The sequence below is a fragment of the Macaca nemestrina genome, chromosome 16 (assembly GCF_043159975.1).
Source record: "Macaca nemestrina isolate mMacNem1 chromosome 16, mMacNem.hap1, whole genome shotgun sequence".
Classification (NCBI taxonomy): domain Eukaryota; kingdom Metazoa; phylum Chordata; class Mammalia; order Primates; family Cercopithecidae; genus Macaca; species Macaca nemestrina.
The window spans coordinates 77,758,460-77,779,935 of record NC_092140.1 but is presented as its reverse complement, the minus strand read 5'-3'; the positions used below and the strand labels follow the sequence as shown (position 1 = coordinate 77,779,935).

Sequence of the window (21,476 nt, the reverse complement as noted above, 5' to 3'; positions counted from 1 at the left end):
TGTGAAACTTACCCGTTTTATTTAGCACTCTAAATTTCTAAAACTCTTTAGTTGTCCTGACTTTTCTCTCTCCCTCTTATTGCCTGTAATTGGGCTGTGCTCTCTGCTAGAACTTTTTCAGTGTTAGTCTAAGCAGTAGAAGCTCCAAAAGTTTTATTTTAAAGAAGTTTATGAGCTATCTAGTTGGAAGTTTGGGCATGGGTAAGGACCTTTTCTTAAAACTGTTCACTTAGAGCTTTCCATAGGTTGAAAAAAACTGCCAGTTGACCCTGTCAAAGATCATCACCCCATTTCTACCACTGATAGTCTTCCATGGAGATTGTAGGGGCCATACCTGCAGAGTTTTCTTTATTAAAACCAGAGATTTGACATGGGCTAAAAGAGAGTGCTTAATTCAAGAAGCTATACAAAGATACCTGCTTTCTGGTGTTTTAATTCTGTGTTTGATGATCTATATCATGTAAAAGATGTGCTGTATCTCAGCCTTCTCTTGAGATCCATGGCTTTTAGTATACACTTGCTAATATGTAACTGTCAAGAAGGAATTGATGTGGATTTATCTTTTTGCAGTAATGTACATGATATATAATAATCAGCCATTTCTTGTAGGGAAAAGGAAATGGAGAATTTTGTCAGTGTTACATGGGCTCACAGAAACAATTTAAAATTACTAAACTGTCACCAGCAATGGGCTGTAAATTCAGACTGTCGGCCAGAAATGACTATGGTACAAGGTAAGGTGTATTTTATAAAAGAATGTAAATATTTTTAGATTATCAAGTCAACTTCAATTGTATAATTATTTACTGTCCAAATTATTCACTAAAAATTCTGTTTAGTTTATCTCTTTGTTGATATGGTTAAGATGTGTTCACCAGTCTAGCAAAAGCTCTGAGAGAGTTATCTTAGTTACATAGGAACCACAGGAAAGATTAAACTTACAACTTTCCAAGATTTTCCGATATAAATTAGATTTTTATATGTGACAAAGAAATTTTTCTTTTGCTCCTCAGCATATGTAATTTCAATATTTTGTTTAAAGTCAGGCGAATTGTAAGAACATCTAAAATACCCAATTTAAATAGAAAGGCCAAGTATCTTTCAAGAGTCATTAAAATTATTTTTGATCTAGAGATAGCGCTGCTCACCTTAGGGGCAGGTGCATTTAATTACACAACTGAGAACTTACATTTTCTATTTTATATAAATGGCATTGTATGAAAGTGTGTTTAAAAGTTACAACATTTACACCAGTACATGAGTGTTATTGTTTCCATAAGGTAATATATATATTTTTTCATTGACTGGACAAATTATGATATAAAGGCTTACAAATCTGAACAAAACTGCATTTTTAGTAGAACACTAATTCACTGTTTGGTATCTGACCTGGTTATCATAAAGAGATCAAACCCAAGATATATTATTTGTATTATAATTCATTATCAAAAATTGTCATTTTCAAAAAAAATTACATCTGTTACAAACTTGTTCTTTCACTGTAAAAATAACTTTTTCACACCTTTTAAAACCATTTGTTTCAACAGTGGTTTTAGTGAAGAAGTCTTATATTACACTTCAGGCTGTGCTCCTTCTATGCCAGCAAGTCCTGTGTTAACAAAGGCTGGAATTACTTGGTTATCCTTACAGTGGAGTAAGCCTTCAGGAACACCATCAGATGAAGGAATTTCTTACATTTTAGAGATGGAGGAAGAAACTTCAGTAAGTGCAAATATGGATTTTAAATAGTGTATTTAAAACATTCTCAGCTTAAGGAGATTTTGGGCCGAGGTGATGGGGTTTTCTAAATATACAATCATGTCATCTGCAAACAGAGACAATTTGACTTCCTCTCTTCCTATATGAATACACTTTATTTCTTTCTCTTGCCTAATTGACCTGACCAGAACTTCCAATACTATGTTGAATAGGAGAAGAGGGCATTCTTGTCTTGTGCTGGTTTTCAAAGAGAATGCTTCAAGCTTTTCCCCATTCAGTATATTAGCTGTGGGTTTGTCATAAATAGCTCTTATTATTTTGAGCTACATTCCATCAATACCTAGTTTATTGAGAGTTTCTGGCATGAAGGGGTATTGAATTTTATCAAAGACCTTTTCTGCGTCTATTGAGATAATCATGTGGTTTTTGTCATTGGTTCTGTTTATGTGATGGATTATGTTTATTGATTTGTGTATGCTGAACCAGCCTTGCATTCCTAGGGATGAAGCCAACTTGATCATGGTGGATAAGCTTTTTGATGTGCTGCTGGATTCGATTTGCCAGTATTTTATTGAGGATTTTCGCATTGATGTTCATCAGGCATATCAGCCTGAAATTTTCATTTTTTGTTGTGACTGCCAGGTTTTGGTATCAGGATGATGCTGGCCTCATAAAATGAGTTAGAGAGGAGTCCGTCTTTTTATATTGTTTGGAATAGTTTCAGAAGGAATGGTACCGGCACCTCTTTGTACCTCTGGTAGAATTTAGCTGTGAATCCATCTGGTCCTGGGCTTTTTTTGGTTGGTAGGCTATGCTGGAAACCATCATTCTCAACAAACAGACACAGGAACAGAAAACCAAACACTGCATGTTCTCACTCATAAGTGGGAATTGAACAATGAGAACGCATGGACACAGGGAGGGGAACATCACACAGCGGGGCCTGTTGGGGGGTAGGGGGGTAGGGGAGGGATAGCATTAGGAGAAATATCTAATGTAAATGATGGGTTGATGGGTGCAACACACCACCATGACACATGTATACCTATGTAACAAACCTGCATGTTCTGCACATGTATCCCAGAACTTAAAGTATAATTTTTTTTAAAATCAGAAAAAAAAAACATTTTAGTGTGGCATTAATCCTAATACAATAAATATTGCCACAGTAATTAGCTCATTTCCCAGTCCTTTGAAGCCTTGGCTTGTTACTGTTTGGAAGAGGTTAGGCATGATGAAGAACTCAGTCTTTTTTTTCTTTTGCGACAAGGTCTTGCTCTGTAGCCCGGGCTGGAGTGCAGTGGCACAATCTCGGTTCACTTCGACCTTGAACTCCTGGGTTCAAGCAATCCTTTCACCTCAGCCTTTCAAGTAGATGGGACTACAGGCACATGCCACCATGTGCCTGTATTTTAATTTTAAAATAAAAAATTTTTATTTTTTGTAGAGACAGAGTTTCGCTATGTTGCCTAGGCTGGTCTCGCACTCCTAGGCTCAAGTGGTCCTCCCACCTCGTCCTCCTAAAGTGCTGGGATTACAGACTTGAGCCACTGTGCCCAGCCTGAAAACTCTGTATTTTCTTTTGATGTGAAAGAGGTTTTGTTTTGTTTGTGTGTGTATATATATGTCTGTCTGTGCTTTGGAACCACATAGGCTACACTTTAACTATATCTGTTTTAGGGAAATTATGGGGAGGGGAAGATCACAGCCTTCTTGACTAAGCAGCTCTAAAAGATGAAGAAATATGTGTCTGCCTTTCTCTAAATGTATTTATACACTGCTTCCCAAAGTATCACAGAAGATTTTTAAAGTTTCCTGTGAAACTGTGGTGCAGCCTGAATCTAGTTACGCATCACTCACATCCTGTTACCTAGAGCCTAGCTGACCAGAAGTTAGGGTGTATTCTATTGTTAAATCTATATACAGTTCATAGATTTTCAGAGCTACTTTGAAGGAATATAGGTAAAAAATAGCACTGGTCCACCCCTAAGTATATACCCAAAAGAATTGAAAACACGTGTTCATACAAAAAACTAGTACACAAATGTTCATAGCAGCATTATTCGTAATAGTCAAAAAGTGGAAACAACCCAAATATCCATCAACAGATAGATGAATAAACAAAATGTGGTATATCCATACAATGGAATATTTTTCAGCCATAAAAAGAGTACCGGTATATGCCACAACATGAATCAACCTTGAAAACATTATGCTAAATAAAAGAGCCCAGTTACAAAAGACTACATATTATATGATTCCATTTACATGGATATAGACAATTCCATAGAAACAGGAAGTATGTTAGTAGATAGGAGGAGGAGGGAAGTGACTGCTACCCAAAAAAGGACAGGCTTTTTCTGAAATTAGAAATTAGGTGAGGGTTGCACAACTTTGTGAATACACTATAAGCCATTAGATTTTATACTTTGAAATGGTGAATTTTACAGCATATGAATTATATCTCAATTTTTTTAAATTCAAGAAATGATAACGTTTGGAAAGTTTGTAAAGCATTGTCACTGGTGCTGGACATAGCAATCCCAAATCTAAGTGACATCCTCACCTGCCAGCACAGCTAACCCTTCAATTATTTACTTAAACAACTATATGTTAAGGGCAAGTTAAATATGTTAACTACTTACAGTTCTGTTCAGCTCTTGCACGATGTCTCTGGGAAATCTCTGTTCTTGGGATAGCTTACTGATGGTGAAGTTACCATTGGCTCCAACGCTAACCTCTCTTCCCTCAACACAAAGATCGTCTTCTCTTGGCTACTATATTTACTGAGACTAAGTGGTCTGCTTCATCTTCCACCAAATGTTCAATAAGCATTTCCGGGTCTACCCACTGAAGACAGAAGCATCAAGGTGAGGATTCCACTCAACAGAGCTTTAGTCATATTGCACATAGTAGAAGATGAAGAGAAACCTGGGTCTTTTTACATATTCATTATTGCCCATATTTCTATTGTTAGACATCGAATGAAGACTTTGTTTTCCTTTTCCAGGGATATGGTTTTAAGCCTAAATATGACGGAGAAGATCTTGCTTACACAGTGAAAAATCTCAGACGTAGTACTAAGTATAAATTTAAGGTAAGCTTTGAAAACCCTTAAAAGATTTGTTCCTTGTTCCTATTCTTACTGGCACGTTGGGGTTCTTTGTTTTCTGTTTGTTGTTTGTTTGTTTTTTGAGACAGGCTCTTAGTCTGTCACCCAGGCTGCTGCAGTGGCACAATCATGGCTCACTGCAGCCACAACCTCCTGGGCTCAAGTCATCCTCCCACCTCAGCTTCCCAAGGAGCTGAGACCACAGGTGCATGCCACCACACTTGGCTAATTATTTTTTAGAGACGAGGTTTCACCATGTTGCCCAGGCTGGTCTCAAACTCCTGGGTTCAAGCGATTTTCCTGCCTCGGCCTCCCAGAGTTCTGAGATTACAGACACGAGCCACTGCACCCGGTCTCTATTCTTACCGTTTTAAATCCAAGTGTATACTTCACTCCTTTGGTTTTAGATCTTATATAATGTTGACCTTTTCTAGTGAGCTTTTTTGTTTTACTTTATTATATAGTGGTGCTTCTCAAACTTTATATATTTAAAACAAAAACCAATTTATATGACTCTTATTTGTGTAATGTGACCAAACATCTTTTAAAATATGAATGTTAGAACGTTACTAAGTGTATGCTTTGTTGGCAGGGATATCACAGAAAATAATGCTACGTTTTTCTCAATGTATCATATCAAGTGGCGTATAATTTCAATTTGTCTTATTACTGGTAGTCACTTGATAAAGCCTGTATCTACCATATTCTTCTCATATTTATAATAACCATAAAGTTATTGTTTTTTGTTTGTAATTAATAAGTGTTTTGTAAATACTGTGTACCCTGTGAGCATCTTCTTCCTTATCAAACTTTCATCCATCGTTTTAACACCCATTGGTGATTCTTGCCTAAATCAATTATAACCATGATTGATGGTGCCAAGTGGTGATTTTTAAAATTTTATCATTTTTTTCTACATTAATTAGTTGGCATTATACTGTAAGGAAAGAAAGACGTTCTCTTCTTCCTATTTTATATCAGTAGGTACTCATGGAAGTCTGTTCAATGGGTTATATTTTGTTGCTTTGATTATTGTGAGGCTCAAATTGTCCCAGATTTGGGATCCCCTACAAGCTGGCTTCAGAATCCTTTTGACATGTCTCTCATTCTTTGAGCCCTTCCTTTCTGGCACAAGATATTGTAGTCCCATCTTAAAGTTTACCTTCTTAAACTCTGGAATTGGCCATTTCTCAAAGCACCAGGATCCTTTTAGTGGACAGTGATATTTAGGAATCAAGATCTAGATACTAAGTATACTTAATTGCCATAGAGGTTTTACTGCTCCTGGGCACCCTCCCAATGGACAGAGCTAGGAACTATATGTGTGTATATGTTTAGTTCATATACAAATATTTATACACGTGTATATACATAAATATACAGTTACAACACAGATACATGTCTGTGTTTCTAATCTCTGTATTTTTAAAAATCATGAGTTCACACCAGATACCCTCAATTCTAATCCAGTGCCACAGGTTCATTTTAGTTTTCCCCTGTCTTTATTTCTAACTTCCTTCATCATCAGTGAGAAACTTTGATCCAGTTCAGTGTATTTACTTACTGGATCAAACCCCTCCCTGTCCCCCCCATTCTCTTCCCTAAAGTCCTATTCAGGATCAAGGTGCTTGAGTTCCTACTGGGTACATGCTGCTGCCTCCACCCAAGACATCCCTGTCCCCAGCACAAAGGCTTGCCTTAACTCAGCCCATCTATTGGCCTTTGTACTAAATTATTCCAGGAGGAGGGTGGGGAGACTACATGTCATTCTTGCTCACTTGAGGCAAGCTTTGAAGATTGTTCTAGTGTGAAGACTCCTGAAATTCTTATTTTCCTAGTATAGTATTATTCTAGAATATATTGCTCTTTGTCTTGGTCAGTATATACATTGCTATTTCTTGGCCAACCGTGCTTGAATTAGTTAATATACCAGTTAATATAAGCCAGACTGTATTTGCACAGAAGTTTTCCCAAGAATATAACAGGATGCTCATTAGTTGATAAATTCAACATTTAAATTTTCCTGCCAGTGCTTATTTAATCAAACCATTTCAAATAAATGATAAAAGCCACTGTAAATTGTGTTCACTATTAAAAAGCAAAGATAAATTTTATTACTTCTTAAGAACCTTAAGTCTTTAGCAATGGGAAATTTGATTATTTAATACATAATAATTGTTATGCTTTATTTTTTGCTATTAGCTTCATTTTAAAAACGTATAATAATGCTAGGTCAATTTAATTTCTAAATATGGTTTTCATATTTACAAGATTTATAAAATACCTGAGAAATAGGCACATCCATTCCAGTTTTGTGATGATATTGGGTTGTATTTTTGCTTCATTAATGAAGCATTCCAACAGGTCTCCTAAAGAGGAAGTTGTCTTTGTAATTTGTTAAGTTTATGAAAATCCTAAAATTCTACTACCTTGTAACACCATGGTATTATAGGGACTGAAATGCATACAAATACACATATGTGTCAGATTCCTTATCGTTCTACTATAAGCCAATCAAATTTCTATTTAGGCCAGGCATGGTGGCTCACGCCTGTAATCCCAACTACTTGGGAGTCTAAGGCACAAGAACTGCTTGAACCTGGGAGGCAAAGTTTGCAGTCAGCCAAGATTATGCCACTGCACTCCAGACTGGGTGATATATAGCAAGACTCTGTCTCAAAAAAAAAAAAAAAAAAAAAAATTTTTTTTTTCCTATGTAAAAGTTGCCAGGCATGGTAGCTCACACTTGTAATAATCCCAACACTTTCGGAGGCTGAGAAAGGAGGATCATTTGAGCCCAGGATTTCAAGGCTGTAGTGAGCTATGATCGTGTCACTGCACTCCAGCCTAGGCAGCAGAGCAAGACATCATCTCTTAATAATATTAACTAATTAATTAAACTGTGTTTCACTGTGGTAGTCAACTGTCAAATTTCAGGGGAGGGAGAAGTATACAGTCAGAATCTCCAAGGAGACAGTAGGCTATTGCACAAAATTCTCCCAGATAATGAGGTTGGAGATGGGAAAACAATATTTCTGAAAGCCACCTCTTTACACAGCACTGGATAAAAGGAAGAGGGCTATATTCTGGCTTATTAAGATGTAGAGCAGTAGTTCTCAAAGTGGTCGGCAGGCCATTTTATCAGTATCGTCTGAGAACTTGTTAGAAATGTAAATTCTCTGGCCCCTCCCCTCTCCACCTCCATCTACTAAATCAGAAATTTGGGGGGCAGAGGCCTAGCAATCTGTTGTGGTATACTTCCAGGTAATTCTGATCCTTCCAAAATTTGGAAACAACTGATCTAGAGGAGGAAAAAAAAAACAGGAAGTAGAAAATGATGCTTGTATGAAGTTCTAGGAGCTCAGACATTTATTTTAAATCTGCCATGTGCGGGGATCCCAGCTTAAGGGCATTTTGAATCGTTAAATCCTATTGTTGTGTCTCTGTCTTCCTTTTTCTAGCTAGATATTGCGGAGTCTTTCAAACAGTTGTATCAAAATAAAATCTTAATATTTTAGAGAGATCTTAGAACACTGAAGAGAGATCTTAGAAAACTGAGAAAAACTATAAAAAATTAACATATTTTAAAAATATTTAAAATACAATCCAGGAAGTAATGACTAAGTAGCATGTTATTATTCTGAAGAAACAATAAAAATATGATTAACGTAAAATGAACTACTAATATCACCAAGTTTACCAAATACTAGAGCTCAATGTTCTACACTGAGGACAATTCTGGGATAATCAAAATACTAAAACAAGATTAGAACAGTGAAAAAATGTAAATGATAAAGAAGAATGAAAATAAAATTTTATTTATTTATTTATTTATTTATTTATTTTGAAACGGGGCTCACACCATCACCCAGGCTGGAGTGCATTGGCACAATCATAGTTCACTGCAGCCTCAAACTCCTGAGCTCAAGGGATCCTCCCACCTTAGCCTCCTGAGTAAGCTGAGACCACAGGCATGAGCCACCACACCTGGCTAGGGAGAGAGAGAGAGTGTGCATGCGTGTGTGTGTGTGTGTGTGTGTGTGTGTGTGTGTGTGTGTAGATAGTCTTGTATGTTCCCCGGAATGGTGTTGAACTCCTGGACTCAATCAATCCTCCCACCTCTGCCTCCCAAAGCACTAGGATTACAGGCATGAGCCACCACGCCCAGCCAAAAATAAAATTTTAAAGCACAACAAAGCAATCAAAATTCTTTAAAGTTATTTAAAATTAAGAGTTATAAGCAATTCTAATTTCATCGAATGGTTCACTGAAGGCTGGGCTAGGACCTGGTGTCTAAAATTTTTTTTTTAAACGATCAAAGGCTTCATAGCCAAGTGGCCAGTCCTGTAACCCTAGGCCACTAGAAAACTGATGCCTTGTTTCCTGAATTTCCTGTGAAAGTTTTTCAAGTAGCAAGCCTTCTGGGATTTTTTTTTTTTCTTTTTTATTTCCAATCCCCACTTTGGATGTAGCAAGGCTTCTAAAGGTCAAGGTCTGGGCATCTTGAGATAAGAACCTTTAGATACTTTCACTTTCAGCTTATTCCTTGTTGTTTGAGGTCTTTTTATAGGTAAAGAGAAACCAAAACAGCTTGTATCTGACTCCATTAACTACTTTTATGTTCCATCCTTGAAATTCACTTACGTCAGCATCTGTTATAGTACATAGTATGTAGTCATGTTTTCTTCCTCTCATCTTGTCTGGTGTCATTTTATGATCTATCTTTTCTGCCCTAAGTGTGCCCTAGCTAAGTCCTTAGGTCTTCTTGGTGTATCCCTCTCTTGCTTGGATATACCATCTTTTTGCCTTATATCATCCGCCGTTTCTGTCTTGAAAAATACTAAGTCTCCAAACATGTTCTGTATATAACTGCTTTCAGGCTCTTTTCTCACCTTCCAATCCAGGTTCTCCTCTATACCTAGATTAATCTTTCTGAAAAACAGCTTTTCCTCTAAGAAACAATTTCCTTAGTTTGATATAAGGTTCTTTATATTTCCATTCAGTTTTTAAAATTTACTACCTTCCAGTCCATACTTGAACCAGCTACCTCACCAGATTAACTACTGATGTCTCCCTGAGCAGAGCTCACTGTTTACTATTCACTTGTGCTCTTACGTGCAGGGCTTTCTGTTTTTTTCTCTTACCCAAGCTTCCCCTTTGATTGCTATTGCCCAGGAAGACTCCATAACAGTTCCATTTCCCTTTTCAAAGCCTTCCTGAACCATTTTAGGCCTTAGTAATCTTTCTTCTCCTGCCCAATTCTTTTTTTTTTTTTTTTTTTTTTTTTTTGAGACAGAGTCTCGCTCTGGGGCCCAGGCTGGAGTGCAGTGGCCGGATCTCAGCTCACTGCAAGCTCCGCCTCCCGGGTTTACGCCATTCTCCTGTCTCAGCCTCCCGAGTAGCTGGAACTACAGGCGCCCGCCACCGCGCCCGGCTATTTTTTTGTATTTTTTTAGTAGAGACGGGGTTTCACCATGTTAGCCAGGATGGTCTTGATCTTCTGACCTCGTGATCCGCCCGTCTCGGCCTCCCAAAGTGCTAGGATTACAGGCTTGAGCCACCGCGCCCGGCCTTCTCCTGCCCAATTCTTTTGATACACATATTGCTTATCTTCTGCATGAAGATTCTAAACTCCTCGAAGATAAGATCTGATCACACAGGGTTCCTAGCACAGTGCTCCTTATGTGATAGGCACTAAATGAACATTTTGATTATGTGTAAAATTTGGGTGGAGGGAGATTATCTTGTTGACTTCATACCTTTAATTACCCTTATGACTAGAAGGTGCTTTACAGTAAAAGGAGACAATGTTGAAATATAGAGCCTTAAAAACGTAATTAAATGAATCTTTATAGTTTTTAGGAAGACTGTTCTTCTGGTTAAAAGGTTTAAGTAGATTCTGTGCACAATATTGAGAAGTGTTTCAAACCCATTTGTAGTCTCATTTGTAAAGAAGTAGAGTGAGAAAACATCCTGAAAATCCATGTGACTGTGAGAGGACCGAGGAAGCCTGAGCAAAATTGAACAATTGGACTAAACTTTACTGAGTTCTGAGGGGCTCTATGAATGATTTGGGGTCGTAGATTTATTCATATCCTTGTGTATGGTGTTATATAGCATCATAGTCCCCATCTATGAGGCATTCATTCAACCAGTAGTTGAGCATCTACTCTCTGCTAAGCACTGTTCTAAACACTAATACTACAACAGATATTCTGATGAGGGGAATGGACAATAAATAAGCAAACAAATAGATTGTGTTAAGTGCAATGCAGGTTAATTAAAATAGAATGGGGTAAGAGAGAATGACTGGGTAGTTAAGGAAGTCTTCTTGGAAATGGCATTTAAACAGATCTGAGTAACAAGGAAGTAGCATGTCAAAATCAGAAAAACATTCTGCTAGCACAAAGACCCTGCAGTGGAGTTTCAAGAGGTAGTTAAGGATGAAATCACACAGGGCCTTGTAGGCATGGTGTGGAATTTAGATTTTATTTTGAGTAAGATGGAAAACCATTAAAGGGTTCTGAGCTGAGCAGTGATAAAGTCCCTCTGGCTGCGGTGTAGAAAGTAGGTGGGGGTCAAGGGCAGGAATGTACACTGGGAAACTAGGTAGTGGTATAATTACAGTCACTCAGGAAAGATAGGAGAAAGGAGGCTTTCATTAACGTGGTTGTAATTGTAAAGAATAGTGAAGTGGAGGTAAAGTTAATGGGATATAGTGAGAGATTTGATGCGGTTTAGAGAAGAATCAAGGATGTCTCCTTTTTGTAAGGTCAGCCAAGAGAAAGAATAGACCCAAAGTCAGGTGAGTAAGTGTATTGAACCTCCGGCTGCTCCACTGCAGACAGAGGAGGAAGCCTGAGCTTACAAAATGAGGGATTTATATTGGGGAGAGAGACCCTGGGGTCGTTTGTTGGTTAACTTTGCCATATATCACCTTGTGACGTTTGTGGTAGCGGCTAAATGAAGGAACTTACAGGTGGGTGTAGATAAAGTTTGTGCTTCCCACGACCTCCCCTTGTGTAGTCCCAATGGCCTGTAATTGGGATTGGCTTATCACAGCAAGGCCTGATAGGTGAAGTCTGCTGGCTTCACTGTGGTGTTGTCGATTCCTTCCTGGGCAGGGGTCGCCGCGAAGGATCACCGACACGAGATTCACAGCAGAGAGTTATTTATTACTAGCGCGCTAGGGTCCCAAGCTCTAAGTTGGCCCTGGGACCCTGACTGCTTGTTACAGGCTGTTTATATAGGCAAACACAAGTTCAAACACAGCTTAGGGCGCGAAATTCAAACAAAGCTTTAGGCGCGTGGTAATTGGGTCTGTCTATGGCCTGAGCAAGGTGTCTTGTTCTAATTGGTTAGAGCAGGACCTTATGAGGTTTTTTCCTGGAGTTGTTGATTCCGGGAACTTCGAGGCAGGGTGGGACCCCATGAGGTTGTTTCCCGGAATTGGCAGGGTGGGACCCTATTGAGGCAGGGTGGGACCCTATCCAGAGCCACCTGGTGTTAATTTTTTTAAGTTCTTTTTTATGAGGCCTAGTTTCTAAGTTTTATGCGGCCTAGTTTCATTCCCTCCTCTTTTTGTGTCAGAGGCTCAATCTTGAGCCTCTTCTTCAGTCCTGAGGGTCTGGTATTGTTGGGTCAGAACCATAGCATGTACTATGTTTATTCTATTTTTAATAAGGGTGAGTAAGCAGTTGAGTATGCATGGCCTGAAAGTCAGGATGAGCGTGAGCAGGATGAGGGGTCCTAAGATGGTGGAGATTAGGGTGCTAAGCCAAGGGGATTGGTTGTACTAATTTTTAAACTAACTTTGTTGAGATTTTTTCTCTTTTTTTTTTTTTGTCTAATTTTTTTCTTAGTTTTGCCATAGAATCTTTAACTATTCTTGAATGATCTGCATAAAAACAACATTGCTTTTTTAGGGCTGCACAGAGCCCGCCCTCTTTCAGAAAGACAATTTCTAGTCCTCGTCGGTTTTGTAATACAACTTCAGACAGAGAAGTTAAGGACTCTTCAAGTTTTGTGATAGATTGTTCTATGGCTCTAAGGTCTTTATCTATGGCTACTTTAAGTTGTTGCAGATGATGGTTACCATGCACTAGGGCTGCTGTCCTGGTCTCAACTCTAGCCGCTACCCTAATTCCTAACATGTCGGCGAGGGTGAGGGAGATTAAGGGCGGGGAAGTGCTTTGAGGAGCTTTTAGTTGGGGCTTCTCCGATATGGAAACCGGGGGCTTCCTAGCTTCTAATAAAACCTGGTTTGGCCTTACTGCAACAGGGGCAGTGTCTGGATTGACTAATAGTCTGATTTGGAGGGGAATTTTAGGCGGGTTGTGCTGGTATAAATAGAGACCTTATATTAACCTTGTTGTTATTTATCTGTTATCAGATTTTGCCGCATCTTCAAACTTGATGCGAACCAGGTTGCAATTTTCCGAATATCGGGTTGTGGTACAGGGCTGGACAAAGGACATGGTTATATACTAAGGTTTTGTGGCCTATTTCTACTTTTTATTGTTAGTAGTCACACAGGACCAGCTTTTGCAATATAAGTGAGTCAGATCTCTACAAGTTTTTTTTATTTGTCCTGTCCTGAATCCGGGACAGGCATAAAACCCGTTCCGGCTGATGGACACCTTTCTAGCCTGTCCTTTCCATTCTTGTCTATCCTGAGGAGTTCTTAATAGGACTCCTGTGGGACCAGTAAACCGGGGGCCTGTGTCTTTTATCTTTTCTGCAATATTTTTTTTTTTTTTTTTTAGGTTGAAATAGAGGTCTGGAAACCAAGTCTTTATAGGAGCATTCTCGGAGGTCTTATTTAAGACCTCTTGATTATTAAAATTAATTATCTGTCAGGTCAGGCTAAATGGCCGGTGGGGGTTAGCGTCAAAAACTACACTAGAGATGGCGCAGGGAAGAAGGGCAAACAATAAGCAAGGAGTTAGATACGAGAGAGTCTTATCTTGAGCGGGTCCGCGGAGCGTCGGAGTTTCCATGTCTCAAGTGGTGTTGGTCCGGACGTCTCTGGAGCAGCCTTGGCGTGGGATGCGTGGATCTAAGTGGAGATTCCGTCAACCTTTATGGCTGTGGGCGTGGTCAGGAGAACAATGTAGAGTCCTTTCTACCGAGGCTTTAGTCTTTGAGTACGGTGCCGTCTAACGTAGACAGAGTCTCCCACCTGGAAGGGTGACTGGTCTGTGGATGTCCTGGTTGGTACAGTTCTGCCAAGGGGGCCCAGATTTGGGCCTGTACTGCTTGGAGTCCTTTTAGCCGAGCCTGTAGGTCAGTTTTAGGATCGGAGGGGGAGAAGGAGTTAAGTAAGGTTGACAAAGGGGGAGGTCCTCCGTAGAGGATTTCATATGGAGTGAGCCCAAAACGGTTAGGTGTATTTTGGGCCCTTAACAGAGCTAAGGATAGGAGGCGTCTCCAATCTTTTAAACCAGTCTCTAAGGTCAATTTAGTAAGGGTCTCTTTTATTGTTCTATTTATTCTTTTTACCTGTCCTGAGCTCTGGGGTCTATAGGCACAATGTAATTTCCAATTAATTCCCAATATCCTGGCGAGCCCCTGACTTACCTGAGAAACGAAGGCCGGCCCGTTATCTGACCTAATTACCTTGGGAAGTCCGAATCTAGGAAAGATTTCTTCTAAAATTTTCTTGGCTACTATGTGTGCCGTTTCTTGCCGGGTGGGGTAGGCTTTTACCCATCCTGAAAAGGTATCTACAAACACCAGTAAGTACTTATATCCAGTATAGTGAGGTTTTACTTCAGTGAAGTCTATTTCCTAATAGACTCCTGGGCGGTTACCATGAGTTCGTTTCCTTTCTGGCACTCGGGTAGCCCCAGCGTTTACCTGCTGACAGACCTTACAGGCAGATGTCACTTGTTCTACGAGGGTACTTGCCTTTGGGATTAGAAAGTCAGTTTTTTCAATCAGTAATTTTAGCTTTTGATTACTCAAGTGTGTCCAGGCATGTATCTGCTGGATCATTGCCAGGGCCTCCTTTTGGGGAAGGACTATTTTTCCTCCTTTTTCCTAGTTTTTAGTGTCTTTGTTCTGTATAGCCCCTATGGCTTTTGCTTTTTCCTGGTCTTCTGGGGTATAAGTATGTTCAATAGTTATATGGCTGGTTTCGTCCTACTGCGACTGGATCCTGTCCTTTCTGATGCCCGGGGCAGTGAATTATAGCCACTTCTTGAGGAAGAAAAAGGGCTTTTAATAAGGCAATTATTTTAACTTTGTTCTTGATTTCCTTTCCTTCTGAGGTTAGGAGACCTCTTCTTTCATAGATACTTCCATGAGTATGAGCCGTTGCAAAGGCATACCGGCTATCAGTATAAATGTTAGCTTTCTTTCCCTTGGACAGCTCTAGGGCCTTGGTTAGTGCTATTAACTCAGCCTTCTGTGCAGACGTGCCAGGAGGTAGTGATTCTGCCCAAATGGTGTTGTGGCCATCTACTACCGCCGCTCCCGCCCTCCGGGTACCTGAGTCAAGGTAACTGCTGCCGTCTGTGTACCAGGTGTGATCCGCGTCTGGGAGTTCTTGGTCTTTAAGGTCTTCCCGTGTTCCATGGGTCTCAGCCAGTACTTGCCGACAATCGTGTGGGCTTGGTTGGTCTTCTGGTACCGGCAGCAGCGTAGCAGGGTTTAGGGTGACCGGAGGGCCAAACTGGACGCGGTCCGTGTCCAGTAGGAGGGCCTGGTAGTGGGTTAGGCGTGCATTGGTTATCCACCGGTCCGGGGGCTGCCGCACTATGGCCTCTAGAGCATGTGGGGTAATAACAGTTAGTGGCTGCCCAAGGGTTAACTTAGCAGAGTCCTTGACCAGCATAGCGGTGGCTGCCATGATGCGAAGACACGGGGGCCAGCCGGCCGCCTCCGCTTCTCTCCCTCTCTCCCTGGTCCTTTCTCTCTCACAACTGCTGCCAGGATTTTTGTTAAATGCTTATCCTTCACTCGGTTCTTACGATCCTCTCGCTCTATCTGTTCCTTCGCTAACCTGGCTTCCCTTTCCTCAGGGGTTTCTCTCTTATTATACACTTTTTCTGCCTCCTTAACCAATTCCCGTAATCTATAGGTTTGGATTCCATCTAGTCTTTGGAGTTTTCCTTTGATATTTAATGCAGCTTGGTCTATGAATGCCATAGCTACGGTAGCCTTATGTTCTAGGGCCTCTGGGTCTAATGGGGTATATATTTGGAACCCTTCCAGAAGCCTTTCCATGAAGGCTGCCGGGCTTTCATCCCTTTCCTGAGTTATGGTCCTTACCTTGGCCAAATTTGTGGGGCGCTTTCCTGCCCCTTTGAGACCCGCCAACAGAGCCTGGCGATAGATTTGGAGACTCTCCCTACCTGGTGCCATTTCATAGTCCCAGTCTGGGCGGGTGAGGGGAAATCCCTCGTCTATTTTATTGGGAAGTTGGGTTGGGAGGCCTCCTGGTCCTGGCACATTTTTCCGGGCCTCCAGGAGGACTTGCTGCCTTTCTTCAGTGGTTAGGAGGACCTGCAAGAGTTGCTGGCAATCATCCCAAGTGGGCTGGTGAGTGAGGAGAATGGATTTTATTAACGAGGTTAGGGCCTGGGGGTCTTGGGAAAAGGAAGGGTTATGGGTTTTCCAGTTGTAGAGGTAAGGGCCAGTACTGGACCGTGCGATTGACAGTACGGAGGGGAAAAAGGGAGGATTGCTAAGTGGAAGGGCCTTCTGGGTCCTCAGTCCGCCGCAAGCGGAGACGAGGAGGTGTCGGCGGCGGCGTCCGAGGGGTGAGTTTGGGCGGGGCTGGAGAAGGAGACGGGGTGGAGGGAGGGGCCGAGGGAGAAGTTGGAGAAAGGGTAGGGGCCGAGGCGGTAGAGGAAAGAGCTGGGGACAAGACAGGGGGCAAGGGTGAAGCGTAAGGTGGAGGTCCCAGAAGGGGGTTTTGAGGTGGAGGAGGCAGGGGATCAAGAAGGAGGAGGTCCCTCTGGGGTTCATCTGGGAGGACTGGCTTATGCGGGTCCGGATTCCGATTCTTTGGGGCTTCTAAGGCAAGGAGGGTAGATTGGGATGGGGAAGGGGAATGGAGGAAGGGTTTCACCCAAGAGGGAGGGTTTCGGACCAGATCCTCCCAAGTAATTATGTAGGCCACCTGGTCTGGGTGTCCGTGTGGCCCAGGATCCATCACTGTTGCTTTAACCTGTAAGATAATTGGGAGGTCAAATGTTCCGTCCCGGGGCCACCCAACATGGAGGGTAGGCCACTCGGACGAGCAGAATTTTCGCCATCGTCCTTTACGGACTTCTATGGAGAGGTTGTGGGCTCGAGCCCGAACGTCAGGGAAGTGAGTCAGGGTCAGAGACAAAGGAGTCGTCAACGTCTGTCTTATTTCGTCCACGTATAACAAGGACAAAACGAAAGTAACAAAAACAAAGACCAGACAAGTAAGGAGAAGCCGCGCGGCCAGAGAGTGGCGCCACAAGATTACAAAATATTCAGACGGCAGGGGCGGCCTGCCTACAGATTTGAAGAGGCTGACTGAGTCGTCAGCCTTCTCCCAGACTACCGCCAGGGCGTCCCCCGGGGCGTAAGTGGGAAGGTGCCAGACACGTCTGTCCCCCTTCCCCACTTAATTCAGAAGGAGTACTCCCCAGAGTTCAGAGTTAGCCGGCAAGACAGACAGAACAAAACGAAAGTACCTGGTAGGTCCGTTCAGTCAGCAGTCCGTGGCCCGGGCCAGATGGGTCTCCACCGGATGGGTCGGGGGTCCTCGGACGACCCCACTTCCCGGCCAACGCACCAAATGTTGTCGATTCCTTCCTGGGCAGGGGTCGCCGCGAAGGATCACCGACACGAGATTCACAGCAGAGAGTTATTTATTACTAGCGCGCTAGGGTCCCAAGCTCTAAGTTGGCCCTGGGACCCTGACTGCTTGTTACAGGCTGTTTATATAGGCAAACACAAGTTCAAACACGTAGCTTAGGGCGCGAAATTCAAACAAAGCTTTAGGCGCGTGGTAATTGGGTCTGTCTATGGCCTGAGCAAGGTGTCTTGTTCTAATTGGTTAGAGCAGGACCTTATGAGGTTTTTTCCTGGAGTTGTTGATTCCGGGAACTTCGAGGCAGGGTGGGACCCCCGGAATTGGCAGGGTGGGACCCCATGAGGTTGTTTCCCGGAATTGGCAGGGTGGGACCCTATCAGGGTGGGACCCTATTGAGGCAGGGTGGGATCCTATCCAGAGCCACCTGGTGTTAATTTTTTTAAGTTCTTTTTTATGAGGCCTAGTTTCTAAGTTTTATGCGGCCTAGTTTCAGTGGCACCTAGATAAGGGCTTAGAAATGTAAAGGGGCTCAGAGGGAAAGGTGGGCCTCACAGAGAAGAGTTGCAGAGCATAAGGGGGAGGGGTGGGCAGCATGGAGAGGTTTATGGGGAGTGTCAGCAGTACAAAGTAGCACAAAGCTTTTTTGGGGCGGTTTGTCTCTAACACTTTTGACTTGAGCAACTAGGTAGACGGGTAGAGCTTTTTACTGTGGGGAGAGAAAAAGAGGGGCAGGTTTAGAGAAGAAAAAATCATGGTTTGGTATTGGACTTGAGGATCTTTAAGTTCAGGAGAGGAGAAAATGTAACAATACAGGTATAGTTAAATGTCTATAATAGAATAATACCTAGATTGGAATTATATTTCTCTATTGCTTTATAAAAAATTATCCCAAAATTTAGCAGCTTGAGAAAACAAACTTATAGTTTCTGTGGGTCAGGAATTGAGAACCAGCTTAACTGGTAATTCTAATGCAGGGTCTCTATGAGGTTGTAATCAGGATGTCAACTGGGATTGCAGTCATCTCAAGGCTCTCCTGGGACTGGAGTCTGCTTTCAAGTTCACTCACATGGTTGTCTCCAGGAATCCTCAGTTCCTTACCACATGAATTTTTCCATAGGGAAGTTACACACACTGTCATTTCTGCTGTATTCTGTTTGTTAGAGTGAGTGATTAAGTATAACATGCACACAAGGGAAGGGGGATTAAACTTCACGTTTTGAAGAAAGGAGATTCAAAGAATGTATGGACCTCTTTCTAAACCACGAAGAATATTAAAAGAAGAAACAAAGCAAGCCTAAAGCCCATCAAGAATCACCAGATTATAGCTTGTTCCTTTGATTCTTATTTAGTATCAAAATGTTAGGTTTTACACTTGTATTCCCAGGACGGACTCTAAAAAGGGAAGTACAGTTTCATACTCTTCATACATGCCAAGTATCTATTGGAGTCAAGCAGTTCTCAAAGAACAAACCATTCCAAGCTAAAAAAATGTATTTTATCATTTGGTTGAAGCTGTTTGTCTCCTATCACTTTGTTCATTAAGCCAGTATCATTAGGTATCAAATGCATTATTTTATGTCTTTGTGTTCTCATCACAGGTTATTGCTTACAACTCAGAAGGTAAAAGTAATCCAAGTGAAGTAGTAGAATTTACTACTTGCCCTGATAAACCAGGCATACCTGTAAAGCCTTCAGTGAAAGGAAAGATACATTCACACAGTTTTAAAATAACTTGGGGTAAGATATTGTGCATGTTTATACATTATCACTTTTGTGTTTGATTAAAATAATTTGAATATGAAGATAATTTTAAAGATATTTGAGTAAATTTGTTATCTCAAGACAGTCCAAAAAGAAATGTGAGAGTCATTCATTGGGTATATTTTTTGTGGAAAACCTTATACTCATACATGGTAGGTTAAGATATTATAAAGAGCAACTTGCGATCCACTGTAAGATAATGAGCAGGGGTAGCACTGTGTGAAATGAAAGATTACTGAACTTGCAGCTAAAGTCACCTGGGTCATATGGCTCTCATGAGAAATGAAAACCATTCATTGAAAACAAACATTTATCGACCACCTACCTACATCCCTAATGGAAAAACAAAGATCCCATAAACTTGACCCTTGCCTGAAAAATTCAGACCAATAAAAATGCTTCAGTGATATTTATAATATTCAAAAATTTCAAACAACCTTAACATCTAAAGTAAATGGAGGCTGGGCATGGTGGCTCACACCTGTAATCCCAACACTTTTGGAGGCCAAGGCAGGCAGATCACCTGAGGTCAGGAGTTTGAGACCAGCCTGGCCAACATGGTGAAACCCCGTCTCTACTAAAAATATAAAAATTAGCTGGGCATGGCGGCACATGCCTGTAGTCCCAGCTACTCAGGAGGCTGAGGAAGGAAAATCACTTGAACCCAGGAAGCAGAGGTTGCAGTGAGTCAAGATCGTACCATTGCATTGCAGCCTGGGTGACAGAGCGAGACTCCATCTAAAAAATAAAAATAAAAATAAATAAAGCAAGTGGAATATCATGCAGCCATTAAAAATTGTTATAGAGAGCCCTATTTTAAATATGGTAAATTAAGTGAAAGCAGATGACAACAGCATGGAGTAATTGGGTACTGGTATTAAGTCATTGCAGGTGATTTTTTTTTTTTAAACCTAGTTTGGTATTCTGTTTATTAGGTTTTTTAATCATTTTTATGTTGTTTTGTACTTTGCTTAATACTACTTTGCTTCCTTGGATAGATCCACCAAAAGACAATGGCGGAGCAGCCATCAATAAATATGTGGTGGAGATGGCAGAAGGTTCTAACGGTATGAATGGATATTAAACACTGATAGATTTATTCCAGCCAGTCTCTTTCTATTCTTTATGGCTTTACATTTTATGTTATATCTTTTCTTTCTTCCTGCTTTTCATAAGGCACTGTAAAAAGATGTTTACTTCACTTTGGGCTGTCCTGGATTTTTTTTTCTTTGTTTCTAGCAGTTAGGATTTTGCCTGTTATGGTCCACTTTAAATTGTGATTTCCAGAAGTACAGTGAATCAAATGTAAGAGTGCTGTACACCTGTATCATTGCATTTACATGTTCTTTTTGTTCTCATTTGTTTACATTACTCGGCCTCTATACACCTAGACCAAGTCTTTAGATACTATGAATCTTCTGAAGGTTAATTTATTCAGTTAGATTTATATACAGATAGAGAAGGATTAACTTCTAAAATTTAACTCACATCATACTAGTTTTAGTAGTAAATTTTATGACTAGTGAACTTTATTCTTGAATCGCACATTTAGCAGTGTTTATTTCTATGAAATGACCTATTTCCTGCCAAAAAAAAAAAGGATGTCTTTTAATTAGGACTAGACTTCCTCTGATACTGGTTTTTTGTACTCTTTGTGTGCTATAACGTTATTACTGGACCAGTAAACACATTTAAAATGCTTAATTAAAAGTAAATTATCAATCTAGGCCAAAGTCTGTACAGAATTACAGAGATATTTCACTTCCATGAAGCCATGCAGACTTGTCTAGGAAGTTGCACATATAAAGAAAATTAGATCATTTCCAGGAAACCGAAACAAGCCTAAATTGTTTCTGACAAATTACATAAATACTTACTTTGTGAAGCTAGGATACCTGATGTGTCCATGATACCAAAACGTTAAACATTACCTAGTATCTGATTGAACACAATTCCTCACCTTACAGGAAACAAATGGGAAATGATATACAGTGGCGCTACCAGGGAACATCTTTGTGATCGACTGAATCCAGGCTGTTTCTATCGTTTACGAGTTTACTGCATCAGTGATGGAGGACAGAGTGCGGT

At 40.9% G+C, this 21,476-nt stretch overlaps 1 protein-coding gene across 4 annotated transcripts in view; it reads left to right on the top strand.

Moving 5' to 3' along the window:
* The window catches only part of LOC105490713 (fibronectin type III domain containing 3A), a 223,432-nt gene that overhangs the window by 178,887 nt on the left and 23,069 nt on the right, over positions 1-21,476 (top strand). For all 4 annotated transcript variants that reach the window (XM_011756595.3, XM_011756594.3, XM_011756596.3 and 1 more), the window contains 6 exons: positions 610-734; positions 1,548-1,722; positions 4,730-4,816; positions 19,226-19,364; positions 20,387-20,455; positions 21,356-21,474. In XM_011756595.3, the coding sequence (XP_011754897.2) occupies positions 610-734; positions 1,548-1,722; positions 4,730-4,816; positions 19,226-19,364; positions 20,387-20,455; positions 21,356-21,474 (714 nt within the window). The remainder of the gene's footprint in view (positions 1-609; positions 735-1,547; positions 1,723-4,729; positions 4,817-19,225; positions 19,365-20,386; positions 20,456-21,355; positions 21,475-21,476) is intronic.